Source organism: Tamandua tetradactyla, chromosome 5, assembly GCF_023851605.1.
Source record: "Tamandua tetradactyla isolate mTamTet1 chromosome 5, mTamTet1.pri, whole genome shotgun sequence".
In the NCBI taxonomy this organism is placed as follows: Eukaryota; Metazoa; Chordata; class Mammalia; order Pilosa; family Myrmecophagidae; genus Tamandua; species Tamandua tetradactyla.
Genome location: NC_135331.1, coordinates 92129797 through 92145133, shown reverse-complemented (window position 1 = coordinate 92145133; position 15337 = coordinate 92129797). Strand labels below are relative to the sequence as shown.

The 15337-nt window shown below is 37.6% G+C and overlaps 1 protein-coding gene and 1 long non-coding RNA gene across 10 annotated transcripts in view; one reads left to right on the top strand and one right to left on the bottom strand.

Moving 5' to 3' along the window:
• Positions 1-15337, bottom strand: part of LOC143684538 (uncharacterized) — a 117298-nt gene that overhangs the window by 8807 nt on the left and 93154 nt on the right. The window lies entirely within an intron of this gene.
• FKBP5 (FKBP prolyl isomerase 5) overlaps positions 1-15337 on the top strand; it is a 172064-nt gene that overhangs the window by 154795 nt on the left and 1932 nt on the right. For all 8 annotated transcript variants that reach the window (XM_077161580.1, XM_077161581.1, XM_077161582.1 and 5 more), the window contains 2 exons: positions 2661-2846; positions 13925-14164. In XM_077161580.1, the coding sequence (XP_077017695.1) occupies positions 2661-2846; positions 13925-14164 (426 nt within the window). The remainder of the gene's footprint in view (positions 1-2660; positions 2847-13924; positions 14165-15337) is intronic.

Below are 15337 nucleotides of genomic sequence, written 5' to 3'. Positions count from 1 at the left end.
ACGATGGAATGAATACAGCTGTATGACAGAATAAAGTTAAGAAGTATGTAACAACATGGATGGACTTTAAGGACATTATGCTGAGTGTGATTAGCCAGAAACAAAAGGACAAATACTGTATGGTCTCACTGATATGAACTGACATTAGTGAATAAGCTTAGAGAATTTCATTGGTAACAGAGACCATCAGGAGATAGAAATAGGGTAAGATATTGGGCAGTTGGAGCTGAAGGGATACAGATTGTGCAACAGGACTGTTTGTAAAAACTCAGAAATGGATAGCACAATACTACCTAACTGTAATACAATAATATTAGAACACTGAATGAAGCTGAATGTGAGAATGATAGAGGGAGAAGGCCTGGGGGCACAAATGAAATCAGAAAGAAAGATAGACAATAAAGACTGAGATGGTATAATCTAGGAATGTCTGTAGTGTATAATGATAGTGACTAATTGTACAAATTAAAAAATGTTTTTGCATGAGGAAGAACAAAAGAATGTCATTACTGCAGGGTGTTGAAAATAGATGGTATTTTAAAACTTTAATTTATGTGAGACTAAAGCAAAAAATGTTTATTTGGTACAAAACTTATATTTTGACTAGTGCATTTCCTAATATAACTTATGTAGACAGCTTAATTGAACACCATAAGTACATGGAGCCTTGATTGAGTAGGGTGTGAGATTTTGTAGGTTTGTCCAGAATGATGCCCCAGTAAATCCCAGAGTGATTTGATCAGTGAGTAAAAAAGTATTTGCAAAGTCCCCTTGGGGGAATGGTGAGAAAGGAGGAAAATTCAACTTCCCCATTTGGAAAATTCTTGATATTCTCACGAATAGTGGGACAACCAAAGCAATAGGCTGAGTCCCCAATCTTGGGGTTTGTTCATATCAAACTTAATCCCACAAAGGATAGATCAAGCCTATTTAAAGTTAGGCCTAAGAGTCACCCCCAAGAGAACCTCTCTTGTTGCTCAGATGTGGCCTCTCCAGCCAGCACAAGTATTCTCACTGCCCTCCCCCTGTCTACGTAGGACATGACTCCCAGGGTTGTAAACCTTCCTGGCAATGTGGGACAGAAATCCTAGAATGAGCTGAGACTCAGCATCAAGGGATTGAGAAAACCTTCTCCAACAAAAGGGGAAGAATGAAATGAGACAAAATAAAGTGTCAATCGCTGATAGATTCCAAACGGAGTTGAGAGGTTATCCTGGAGGTTATTCTTACACATTAAATAGATATCACCCGATTAGTCAAGATGTAATGGAGAGGCTGGAGGGAACTGCCTGAAAATGTAGAGCTGTGTTCCAGTAGCCATGTTTCTTGAAGATGATTGTATAATGATATAGCTTTCACAATGTGACTGTGAAGACCTTGTGTCTGATGCCCCTTTTATCTACCTTATCAACAGATGAGTAAAATATATGGAATAAAAATAAATAATAGGGGGAACAAATGTTAATATAAACTTAGATTGAAATGCTAGTGATCAATGAAAGGGATGGGTAAGGGGTATGGTATGTATGAAATTTTCTCCGTTGTCTTTTTATTTATTTTTCTGAATTGATGCAAATGTTCTAAGAAATGATCATGATGAATATGCAACTATGTGATGATATTATGAATTACTCATTATATATGTAGAACAGGATGATCATAAGTTAAGAATGTTAATATTTTTTTTAAAAATTAAAAAATAAAATAAAATAAAAAGAAATACATTGTCTGAGCCCACAAATTTCTTGTATTGAACATATATAGTTAATTCCTGTGGTCGTTCACAGTTGTTAGAATTCTGCTAGTCAAGTACGAGAGCAAAACTATGATTAGGAGAAAGATATTTCTTACACAGTTAATGGATACCTATTGACTTATATTCATTTATAGTCATTACTTACATTGGCTGCTGCTATTCAACTGTTTATATTACCATTATCTCCAGTTTAGATCAGAAGTTGGCAAACTCTACAGCCTGTAGGCCAAATCTGGCCTACTGCCTGTTTTTGTAAATAAAGTTTTACTGGAACACAGCCACACCCATTCCTTATGTATTGTGAATACATATTCACAACATAGTTGCAAGTAGCATAGTTAAGTAGTTGCAACTGAGAATGGGCCACAAAGCCTAAAATATTTATTGCATGCTCTTTTACAGAAAAGTTTTGTCAACCCCAGTTTAAATAACTAAGGTTTGCTGGATTTAGGACAGGCACTTTCCATAATATAGTGCCTACTATGCAGTGCTGGATGTCAGGAGAAAAGAGAAATAATGCATCAATTACAATTCAAAGAAAAATAATTTTTCGTTCAGGTAAACTTGTTACATAGTCTAAAACTATTCTCGGTAATTTTGAAAAGCTGATAAATGTTAGCACCAAGTAAACATAGCCCCAAAGCCTTGATATCTCTTGCTAAAAGTACTGCCCCTTTTGAAAAGGATGAAATGGTAAATGCTGGAGAAGAATTTTCTGTAGCATGCCACCTGTCTAGCCACCTCCTGGGAACAGGAAGAAATAATCACATGTCATGGAATAAGGGGTGTTTTTTTGTTTGTTTTTTGAAGATTTGGTTTTCTGAGACAGGACTGTGACATGTTTCTTTAGTAGCCCCTACAGAGCCTAGTACAACAAATAATTACTACTTTTTTTTTCTCCTAGGGAGGCAAATATGTGCAGGCAGCGATTCAGTATGGGAAGATAGTATCCTGGTTAGAGATGGAATATGGTTTATCAGAAAAAGAATCCAAAGCTTCTGAATCATTTCTACTTGCTGCTTTTCTGAATCTGGCCATGTGCTACCTGAAGCTTCGAGAATACACCAAAGCTGTCGAGTGCTGTGATAAGGTAAAGAGTGAGTATATGTGACATGAACTTTAGGGATTCCACATCTTTTTCTCCATCCCCATACTTTGTCTTCATTTTCTTCTTCTCAGCCAAGGGTTAAAGGGTTTATTCATTTTATTTGTTTGTTGGAATTGTTTCGTAGCATGAATTGGGAAATTAAAAAGATTGATTAGTTACACTTTTCTGATACCTGGACTATTTATAATAACCATTACAAATGAAAATTTTAATAAAATTAAGCAATTTTCAACCATGACCTTCCTTAAACGTATAGCATTGGCTATCAAATTAGACATATCACCTCTCAAAGTTCAATTATATAATAGCCTGCAGCTTTTCCTATAAAGGACCTATACAGGTCATTTATTGCAGTTACGTTTATTCACTAAGAATACAAACGTGATTTGAAAGGCTTACAATGTATGAACAGCTCTTTCTCCTTTTCTAGTTTGCTAGCTGCTGGAATGCAATATACCAGAATCAGAATGGCTTTTAAAAAGGGCAATTTAATAAGTTGCTAGTTGACAGTTCTAAGACTGAGAAAATGTCCAATTAAAACAAGTCTATAGAAATGTCTAATCAAAGGTATCCAGGGAAAGATATTTTGGTTCATGAAGGCCAATGAAGTTCAGGATTTTTCTCTCAAATGGAAGGGTACATGGTGAACACAGAGTTCCCCTCTCATTTGGAAGGGCACATGATGAACACGGTGTCATCTGCTAACTGCTTCTCCTGTTTCATGAAGCTCCTCGGGATGCGTCTTCCTTCTTCATCTCCAAAGGTCGCTGGCTGGTGGAGTCTGCTTCTCATGGCTATGTCATTCTGCTCTGCTTTCTCTGAATCTCTCATTCTCCAAAATGTTTCCTCTTTTATAGGACCCACCCAAATGGGTAGAAATACGCCTCTACCTAATCCAGTTTAATAGCCACTCTTGATTAAATCACATCTCCAGGAAGGTGATCTAATTACAGTTTCAAGCGTGCTGAATAGGAATTAGAAGAAACGGCTGCCTTTTCAAAATGGGGTTAGGATTAAAACATGGCTTTTCTAGGGTACATCATTTCAAACTAGTACACCCCACCTTACATTTGAATGGTTACTGGTCCTTAAGTACTTGGGAGCTCCATGACAGTAACTTATTTACCATATGTACTCTTCTGACATTAATATACACCAGCTGATGCTGACTGTTATTCCAGGTCTTTGATCTCAGAGTGTATATTGCATGATGTGTAAAGGCTTATGATTGTATATAGCATAAAGAAGTAAGAAGAAAAACAAAAAGGATCTTTGTTTTCTTGAATTCTTTGTAAGATTATTTTTGAGTTTTAAGGATCAGAAATTTTCCTATCATGTTATTCTAAATATTTGCCTGAGAAAAGGCTAATAGTGTTAGGTTTTTAAAATTGTGTGCTTCTTTATATTACTTTTAAAATTCAAAAAATGTTATTCAAGATTCAGACATTACAGAAACATACAAGAAAGTGAAAGTTCACTCATAAAATTCTGATTGCTCTCCTATCCCACATTCCTTCTCTTCTTACCATGCATAAAGTATATGTATATGTATTTTTTTAATGAGAAGATATGTATTTCAACATTATCTGTCATAGTTCATATAAACAACAGGTGGATTTCCCGGTTATTTTGTTTTTTGTTTTTTTTATTTTTTTAATTGTATGGTATAACATGTATACAAAGCAAGGAAAGAAAAACGCTACAGTTTCTAAAGCACCCTTCAACAAGTGGTTATAGGACAGATCCCAGAGTTTATCATGGGCTACCATACAATCCTCTCATATTTTTCCTTCTAGCTGCTCCAGAATATAGGAGGCTAGAGGGCGTAAATATTTTTTATCACAATCGACTTTTTTTTCCTTCTTTTTTTGTGAACAACAACATATACAAAAAAGCTGTAAATTTCAAAGCATAGCATCACAGTTAGTTGTAGAACATATTTCAGACTCTGACATGGGTTACATTTTTTACAATTTTAAGTTTTTACTTGTAGCTGTTCTAAAATACTGGAGACTAAAAGAGATATTAATTTAATGATTTAGCATTCATATTCAATTGTTAAACCCTATCTTCTATGCATAACTCCACCATCACCTTTGATCTTTCCATACCTTTCTTTAGGGGTGTTTGGACTATGGCAATTCTAAATTTTTGATGTTAGAATGGTCTCACTAATTTGGGGTAGCGAGATGGAACTATCTGATGTTCTGGAGAGGCTGGGCTAGGTTTCAGGACTTATCTGGACCAGGGACCCATCTGGAAGTTGTAGGCTTCTGGAAAGTTACTCTAGGGCCTGGAACCCTTGTGGAATCTCATATACTGCCCTCGGTTTTCTTTAGGAATGGCTGGAATGGTCCTGGTTGGGGGTTGGCAGGTTATGATAGGTAGCAATGTCTACCTGAAGCTTGCATAAGAGCAATGTCCAGAGTAGCCTCTCAACTCTATTTAAACTCTCTCTGCCTCTGATACTTTCTTAATTATACTTCTTTTCCCCCTTTAGGGCAGGATGGAATTGTTGATCCTACAGTGCCAGGTCTGAAGTCATCCCTGGGAGTCATCTCCCTTGTCGTCAGGGACACTTTCACCCCTGGATGTCATGTCCCACATAATGGGGAGGGCAATGATTTCACTTGTAGGATTGGGCTTAGAGAGACTGAGGCCACATCTGAGCAATAAAAGAGGTCCTCCAGAGGTAGTTCTCAGGCATACCTATAGGTAGTCTAAGCTTCTCTACTACCTACATAAACTTTACAAGAGTAAGCCTTGTGATCGAGGGCATGGCCTATTAATTTGGGTGTCCCTAAAGTTTGACACAGTATCAGGGGATTTCTTGATGGTAAGGTTTAATAGTTCTGTATTTTTCTCCCCTCCCTCAGGGGAGTTTGCCATACTTTTTGATTATCTGCTTAATATACTCTAGGATGTTTCTAGGCATTACAATACTCTATACAGGATTAAAGGACTTCTTTCTTATTCTGGGTTCCCTGTTTTTCAGTTGTTTAAATAAGCTATACAAATAGGTTGAGTTAGATTTTGCACTACAGAAAATTTTAGTTCCAGACCAAATAAACCTTTCTTCCACTGGTCTCAAAGAGTATGTGTGGTTCTGAAATATAGACACTATCTTCCTTACCCTTATATTCTGGAACACTTTAATCCCAGTCTGTTCGGCTTTGTTCTTATCTCTAAATATCTGGTTATATATAAAACAGCCTCTCAAAATCCAGAAATAATAATCAGCACCCCAGACTTAATGTGTCTGCTCTAAAAGCTTACAATCTAGATCCGTGTTTTCTTATAAGCACTTTCTAAAGGTGACCATACCATTGTTTTTTGTTTCTGGCTTATTTTGTCTCACAAATGTCCCTCCCACATGTTCATTTACATTGTTGCAAGCCTCATGACTTTGTTCTGTTTTGTAGCAGCATAATCTTTGTTCATAGATATATGCCTTTGTTCACCAATCTACTTCTCCATCAGTGCATCCTTCAGCCACCTGCATTCATCGGGCATCATGTAGAGGGTCCAAAGTCCACAGTCCATTAACATTCTCATTTTAGATCATTTCATTGTTCCCAAGAGACAGAAAACCAATAAACATACCCTCACCAAATAGGAAGTCTAAACCTTCTCTTAACTCTTGTCCCTCTCCCCATTATTTACCTCTGCTGATGCTGTGGTAGTGCTGATGGTTTCCTTTTGAACATAGCTCATAGCATGCAATAGCAGTTTTCCCCCTGTACTTTGGACTTAAACACTTTTTGTAGAAGAATCACATCTTTGAAGTAATTCTTACAAGAACTCATTCCTATTTCTAGTGTGAGTCAGTGGGACATGTAGGTCTGTACAACCCCTTTCAATCTTGTTAATCTTCAATATGATATTACTTCTAGACCCACTAGAGAATCACTTTCATTCCTATCTATTCTCTTACATTGGAGTTCAACCTCATTAGCTAACAGTTCACCCATCTCTAGTGTCTGTTTATCTCTATGTCCCCTATCTTCTGTATTATAAGCCTCTGATTATACCTTTATGCTGGTCATAAAAGTGGACTCATACTGTATCTATCCTTTTGTGTCTGGCTAACTTCAGTCAGTATTATGTTCTCAAGGGTCATCCATATTGTCATTTGCTTCAGGATGTCATTTTGTCTTACTGCTGCATAATATTCCCTCGTGTGTATATGCCACATTTTGTTGATCCACTGCCTCTTCACCTTTTTGACAACATCTTTCGAAGTGCAGAAGCATTTGGTTTTGAGGAGTTCCATTCTGTCTCTTTTTTTCTTGTGTTGCTTGTGCTTTGGGTGTAATGTGTTTCTTTCTTGTCTTTTTTTTTTAATTTAAAAATTAATTTAAAAATTAAAATTAAAATTTTAATTTAAAAATTAATTTAAAAATTAAAATTAAAAATCTCAAAGTTTTCGAAAGATAAATATTGTGATAGGGATAATTTCACTGTCATACTCTCCCATTTTTTGTAAATATCTACTTTGTTGAGCTTCTGAGAAATTGTAGGTTTGAAGGAGTAATTTTTAGATCTATTCACTCTGCATTGCTATTTAATTTCAGTTATGCTTTTTATATTGATACAAATGCCTTCAAAATACTGAATGAGGCATTTCTTCCAAATTTCTAATCCCATACCTTATTTGATTTGCACAATATATCTGAAAGATGTACAATATTCCTTTCTAATCAATCCTCCTTATGACTGCTTTAATTGCCCTTTGAAATTTTCACAAATAAAATGACCTTATAGGATCCAACAATTTATTTGATCTCTTGGCTAAAGTCAGTGATATGCTTTGTGGAGATGAATTAAGGAAGAAGAAAAACTGTCAGTACATGGCTGCCTAAGAATTGGGAGACAGACTGAAACATTATCCAAATTATTATTAGTAATATTATCCAGTTATTAAAAAAAAGTAGGGGTCCCTTTTCATTGTCTTGGCTATTGATATCCAGTTCTTCCCTGCCTAATTATTGAAAAGACTATTTTGTCCCAGTTCAGAGAATTTGGGGGCCTTGACAAAAATCAGTTGACCATAGACTTTGGTGGTCTATTTCTGCACTCTTGATGCGATTCATTGGTCAGTGCTTCTGTGTGTCAGTACAATCCTGTTTTGACCACTGTGGCATTAGTATAGATTCTAAAGTCAGGGAGTGTTAATCCTCCCACTTCATTCTTCTTTTTTAGGACACTTTTAGCTATTTGATGTCTCTTTCCTTTCCAGATGAATTTGGTAGTTAACTTTTCCAAGTCTTCAAAGTAGGTTGTTGGAATTTTGATTGGTACTGTGTTGAATCTGTAGATCAACTTGGAGAGGGTTGACATACTAATTATATTTAGCCTTCCTCTACATGAGCAGGGAATGTCTTTCCATCTATTTAGATCTCCTTTGATTTATTTTAGCAATGTTATGTAATTTTCCATGTACAAGTCCTTTACATCCCTAGTTAAGTCTGCTCCTAAGTATTTGATTGTTTTACTTGCTATTTTGAATGGAATTTTTTCTTTAACCAACTTCTCAGCTAGCCAGTTGCTTATGTATAGAAATGTTAATTATGTTTACACATTAATTTTATATCCGGCCACATCCCAACTTTGTTTATTAGCCGAGGAAACTTTGCTGTAGATTTCTCAGGATCTTCCAAGTATAGTATCATATCATCTGCAAATAATGAGAGTTTTACTTCTTCCTTTCCAATTTCGTTGCCTTTTATTTCTTTGTCCTGTCTGATTGCTCTAGCTAGAACTTGTAGTACAATGTTGAATATTAGGGGTGACAGTTGGCATCCTTGTCTTGTACCTGATCTTAGGTGGAAGGCTTTCAATCTCTCTCCATTGAGTACGATGCTGGCTATTGGTTTTTCATATATTCCGTTTATCATATTGAGGTAGTTACCTTTGATTCCTGTCTTTGGAGTGTTTTTATCAGAAAAGGATGCTGAATTTTGTCAAATCCTTTTTCCGCGTCAATCGTGATGATCATGTGATTTTTTTCCCTTTCGATTTTTAATGTGCTGTATTATATTAATTTATTTTCTTGTGATGAACCATCCTTGCATTCCTGGTATAAACTCCACTTGGTCATGGTGTATAATTATTCGAATGTGTTGTTGGATTTGATTTGCCAGTATTTTATTGAGAATTTTTGCATCTATGTTTATTAGGGAGATTGGCCTATAGTTTTCCTTTCTTATAGCATCTTTACCCGGTTACGGTATTAAAATGAAATTAGCTTCATAAAATGAGTTAGGTAGAGTTTCTTTTTACTCAATTTTTGGGAAAAGTTTGAGCAGAATTAGTGTTAGTTATTTTTGGAATGTTTGATAAATTTCCCCTGTGAAGCCATCTGGTTCTGGGCTTTTCTCTTTGTAGGAAGATATTTGATGACTGATTGAATCTCTTTACTTATGATTGGTTGTTAAAATCTTCTATTTCTTCTTGAGTAAGTATAGCTTGTTTGTGTGTCTCCAGGAGTTTCTCCATTTTCATCTAAGTTGTCTAGTTTCTTGGCATGTAGTTGTTTGTAGTATCCTCTCACTATGTCTTTTATTTTTTCAGGATCTGTGGTAACATACCCCTTCTTATTTCTGATTTTATTTGCATCCTCTTTTTTTGTCAGTCTTGCTAGTGGCCCGTCAATTTTATTGATTTTCTCTAAGAACCAACTTTTGGTTTTATTGATTCTTTCTATTGTTCTTTTGTTCTCCCATTCATTTATCTCTGCTTTAATCTTTGTTATTTCTCTTCTATTTGCTTTGGGGTTAGTTCACTGTTCTTTCTCAAGTTCTTCCAGGTTTGCTGTTAAATATAGGCATTTAAGGCAATAAATTTCCCTCTCAGCACAGCCTTTCCACATCCCATAAGTTCTATTAAGTTGTATTTTCATTTTCATTCATCTCCAGATAGCTACTGATTTCTCTAGCAATTTCTTCTTTGACCTACTGGTTGTTTAAGAGTGTGTTATTTAATCTCCATATATGTGATTGTTCTCGTTCTTTGGTGCTTGTTGAGATCCAGCTTCATCCCATTGTGATCATAGACAGTGCTTTGAATATTTTCAGTATTTTAATTTATAAAAACCTGTTTTGTGCCCTAGCATATGATCGATCCTGGAGAATGTTCCATGAGCACTAGAGAAGAATGTATAACCTTGTGCTTTGGGGTGCAGTGACCTGTTTATTTATTTCTCTTAGGTATAATTCATTTATCAAATTATTTAAATTCTCTGTTTACTTGCTGATCTGGTTGTTCTATCTATAGGGGAGAGTGGTGTATTGAAGTCTCCTACTATTATTGTTGAAACATTTATTGTTCCCTTCAGTTTTGCCAATGTCTGTCTCATGTACCTTGGAACTCCTTAATTGGGAGCATAAATTTATGATTGTTATGTCTTCTTGATGAATTGACCCTTTAATTAGTATATAGTGTCCTTCCTTGTCTCTTATGATGTCTTTACATTTAAAGTCTATTTTGTCCAATATTAGTATAATTACTCCTGCTTTCTTTTGGTTACACCTTGTATGGAAAATCTTTTTCCATCCTTGCACTTTCAATCTATTTGTATCCTTGTGTCTAAGATGAGTCTCTTCTAAGCAGTCTATAGTTGGATTGTGTTTTTTAATCCATTCTGCCCATCTGTATCTTTTCATTGGTAAATTTAGTCCATTAACATTCAAAGTTATTACTGAAAAGGCATTTCTTGATTCCATCATCTTATCTTTTTCCTTTTGTCAGATCTATATGTTCTTTTCTCTCTTTCTTTTTGTATTCTTCAAATTACCCTTAGTGGTACTCTCCAATTCTGTGCCCTCCTTCAGATCTCCCTCTCCTGTCTTTTTTTTTTTTTTTTTAGCTGGCACAACTCCTTTCAGCATTTTTGTAGGGCTGGACTTCTTTCAGGACTTCTTTGTCTATGAAAACTTGAATCTCTTCCTCAGTTTTGGAGGACAATTTGGCTGGATACGGAATTCTTGGCTGGAAATCTTTCTCTTTCAGGATCTTGAATGTATCATACCACTGCCTTCTCTCCTCCAGGTTAATAGTTAAGTAGTCCGAAATCAGTCTTATCTGGTTTCTCTTGTATATAGTAGATTGTTTTTCTCTTACTGCTTTCAGTATTTTCTGCTTCTCTTCAACATTTGACAGATTGATTAGTATTTGCCTAGGGAAAGGTGTATTTGGATTTATTCTGCTTGGAATAAATCCAAATTTATTTGGATTTATTTGTTCCAACGTCTGTGTCTCCTCTGCTGTTTTAATTTGGTTATTAGGCAGGGCTATATCTGTCTGCATTGTGATATGCTTAGTAAATTTATTTATTCTTTGGGCTTCTTTAACTTGTATATTTATGTCCTTTATGAGGATTGGGAAGTTTTCCCCCATTATATCCTCAACTATTCTTCCTAGCCATTTACTCCTCTCTTCTCCTTCTGGGACACCAATTATTCTTATATTTATGCACTTTGTTTTGTCTATCATTTCCCCGAGTTCTCATTCAATTTCTTCCATCTTTTTTGCCATTTGGTGTTTTGAGTCTTAGAAGTCAATTATCCTGTCCTCTATATCACTTATTCTTTCTTCTGTCTTTTAAAATCTGGTGTTGTGTGCTTATAGTATGTTTTTTATTTGGTCAACAGAATCTTTAATCTCACATATCTGCTATTTTTGTAGTTATTCTTTCAAATTCCTCTTTATGCTCTTCTGCTGTCTTCTTGATCTCCTTTATGTCATTTGCTATCCCATTTATTTTATTAAGTAGTGTTGTATGAACATCTTTGATCAGTTGTTCCAACGTCTGTGTCTCCTCTGCTGTTTTAATTTGGTCATTAGGCAGGGCTATATCTGTCTGCATTGTGATATGCTTAGTGATCTTCTGTCTTCCTGGTATGTAATTATCTTGATTGATTTACTTTAGTAGTTGATTTCTTTGTAGTCTAAGGCCTTGTGTTTTGGGATGGTTGTACAGCAGGGAGCAGGGCACAGAGTAGAGCACTCAGTACAGTGATTTGTTTCAGGATAGGTATAGGCACAGGTTGGAGATGTTACTCTGATGCTTGTGAACATGGGCGCCCAGTGGCCAGGGAGGATGTAGCTGTGTCGGTGCATTGGTCTGGTGGGGGGCATAACCCTGGTGTTGCCCGGTCTGAGGCATGGAGCCCTTTGTGCATATGCATAGAGCTGTGGCGGCAGGTCAGTGCTACCCTTTCATGGACTGGGACCAGCTGCACAGGTCAGTACATTCTCAGAGCTAGGAAGTGAGGCTGAGGCCTGTGTGCATACGCAGTTCTAGTACTGCTTTAAAGTGCAATTCCCAGAGCTGAATGATGTGATTGGGGGGCCCATGTGCATGCATGGACCTGTGAGTGCCATAAAGGGATACACTGAGCTCAGAGAGGGCAGGTTGAGGCTGTTCGACAGTATGAGCAGGAGTGCGGGGGTCCCCAAGTATGGAGGTTAGTGCCCACAACCTTTATGCGGTGGCAACAGCCTGCATGGAACAGGGAGAGGAAGGTAGCACTCAGGAGGTGTGCAGGAGAGGTGGGTTGGGCTGCACTTGGGGTGGGGTTGTGGGGTTGGGGTGCCTGGAATGTAGGGAATGGTAGCGGGTGATGGGGTGAGTCACCGGTCATTAGGCTGTGCTGGTGAGGGTAGCGTGCCCAACGAACGTGGCCCGGCTTACTTCCTAGTCCTGCACTCCACTCCGTGCACTCCCACAGGTTCTGTGGCTCTGTGCCTCCACATCAGGCTCCAGCCTTCTGCCTTTCAGTTCCTTGGCCTCTCCAACCAGGGCTGCTGCATGTGGTGCAGAAGGCTCTCCCAGGTCAACCGTACTCCCGAATTGCCGCCGCAGTCGCCCTCTTGTCCCCTCTCCAACTTTCCATGGATCAGGGCTAATCTTGAGCCACTCTGGTGGGCCATCTTCCTGGAAGTTTGGCTTCCCTGTTTTTGATATTACAAACATGCAATATACTAAGATCTGGTTTTGAACATGTTATTCTATTACACTGACCTCGTTGTCCATGTACTGGTAATCAGACTTTTAATTTCAGCAGTTTTATGGTACAGTCCTTTCCTCTACTAGGACAAGACATTTTCCTTTTTTTTTTTTCTTTTTCCAAATTTTCTTAGCCATTCTTGGGCATTTATTTATTCCAGTGAACTTTAAAATGAACTTAAAGAGCTTCCTCTTCAAGCCCCTTGGTATCTTTATTGAAATTTCATTAAGATACAGAAGATTAATTTGGAGAGTTATTTGTGTTTTGATAAGTAGTATATAATTATCTTGAGCACCATCTTTCAACCACGGTTCTATTTTGCTAGCTGCCAGAATGTGATATACCAGAAATGGAATAGTTTTCAAAGGGGAATTTATTAGGTTTCAAGTTTACAGTTCTAAGGCCATGAAAATGTCCCAATTAGATAAAGTCCATAAAAATATCCAAATTAAAGTACCAACAAGAGGTTACCTTCACTCAAGAAAGGCTGATGAAATTCAGGGTTTCTCGCTCATTTGCAGAGGCACATGGTGCCATCTGCTAACTTTCTCTCCAGGCTTCTTGTTTCATGAAGTTCTCTCAGGGGCATTTTGTCACCTCCAAAGGTCTCTGGCTGCGTGGGCTATCGTGGTTCTCATGGCTCTGTTCTCTCTTGCTCTGTTGTTTTTTCCAAAATGCTTCCTGTTTTCTGAATTCTGGTAAACTAATCAAGACCCACCCAGAACGGGTAGAGTCACATCTCCATCTAATCAAAAAGTTAATACCCACAATCGGGAGTCTCACAACTAGAGATAATCTAGTCAAATTTTCCAACCTGCATTGTTGAATAGGGATTAAAAGTAATGGTTGCTCCCGCAAGAAAGGATCAGGATTAAAGCATGGCTTTTAGGGCACATAATCCTTTCAAATCAGTATAACCACTTTTTCCATTTCCCTTGTCCAAAGAGTTTGGGTTATTTGTTTAAATGCTGAATTTGTTTTCTTATCAAAATTCCCACTAGTGAGAAGGATTCCATTCATTTTTCTAAAATATTGACCATCTTTTCATAGGCCCTTGTGCTGGACAGTGCCAATGAGAAGGGCTTATACAGGAGGGGTGAAGCCCAGCTGCTCATGAACGAGTTTGATTCCGCCAGGGAGGACTTTGAGAAAGTGTTGGAAGTGAATCCTCAGAATAAAGCTGCAAGAATGCAGATCTCCACGTGCCAGAAAAAGGCTAGGGAGCACAACGAGAGGGACCGCAAAATATACGCCAACATGTTCAAGAAGTTTGCTGAGCAGGATGCAAAGGTATGCACAGAACCCACTTGGTTTCAGGTAGATCAAGAACTGAACTTGCCCCTTTGGTTTTTGTTCTAAGGAGATGAAGCATAGGGCAAAGGGACAGGTAGACAACCCTAGAGTACAAGATAGGGGAAATGATTTCTGATCTAATCTGAGACTGGTATGGATTGAGAAGTTGAGGAGGACTCTTCCACTCACCAAGGATACACATAATTACAAGGCTCCTACATACCTACGGAAAATAAATTCCCTGGAGAAGAAATAAATACTTAATTTGCCAATGCTGCTATGACAAACATTACAAAATGGGTTGGCTTAAACAATGGTTGTTTGCCTCATGGTTTTGGAGGCTAGAAGTCCAAAATCAAGGTCTCTGCTGGCCATGCTCTCCCAGAGTCTGCCATGTTCTGGGGCCGGCTTGCCACAGTCGATGTTCCTGGTTTGCCTCATCTCCATCACGTGGTCTCTTCCTGTGGCTTTCTCTGACTTCTGGCTTCTACTGACTGCTTCCAGATTTCTTCTTTTTTATAAGGCCTACAGTCCTACTAATCAAGGCCCACCTGATTCAGTTTTGCCTCATCTTAAACGGATCTGAAGATCTTATTCACATTTGAGTCCACACCCTCGATTCATTAACATCGTCAAAGCTCCTTTTCACAAAGGGAGTCACACCCACAGGAATGCGAATTAAGACATGAACATGTCTTTTGTGGGTACATTATTCAATCCCCAAAATAAAAAAAGACCACAAAAAAAGGGAAACAAAAACTTCTATCATGTTTTAAAAATCATAAACTTTTGTTTTTTTTTTTAACTCTAAGTAATACTTTCTTATTGAAACTTTTGACTTTCCCAGGAAATGGGTTGTTATGGACCTGAGAAATGTGATAGGAGAAGCCTGTCTCCAGAGGGGCCAGCCTCCACTCACCACATAGTTGAACCCTGGTCCCGAATGCATCCTCCACCTCCTAGCCTCTTTTATCACCAACACTTGTTCCACATGGCAGGCAAAATGTTTTTTTAAATTGTGGTAACACAAATACAATATAACATTTTGAGCTAACTATTTTACCCAGCAAAAAGGGAAAGGTCCCACTGTGATTATTGGTAGCACAGCCCTGGCTGACGTAAATAAGCAAACCTAAATAAAGTCAATGTAAGGCCCTCTTGTCTTGGACT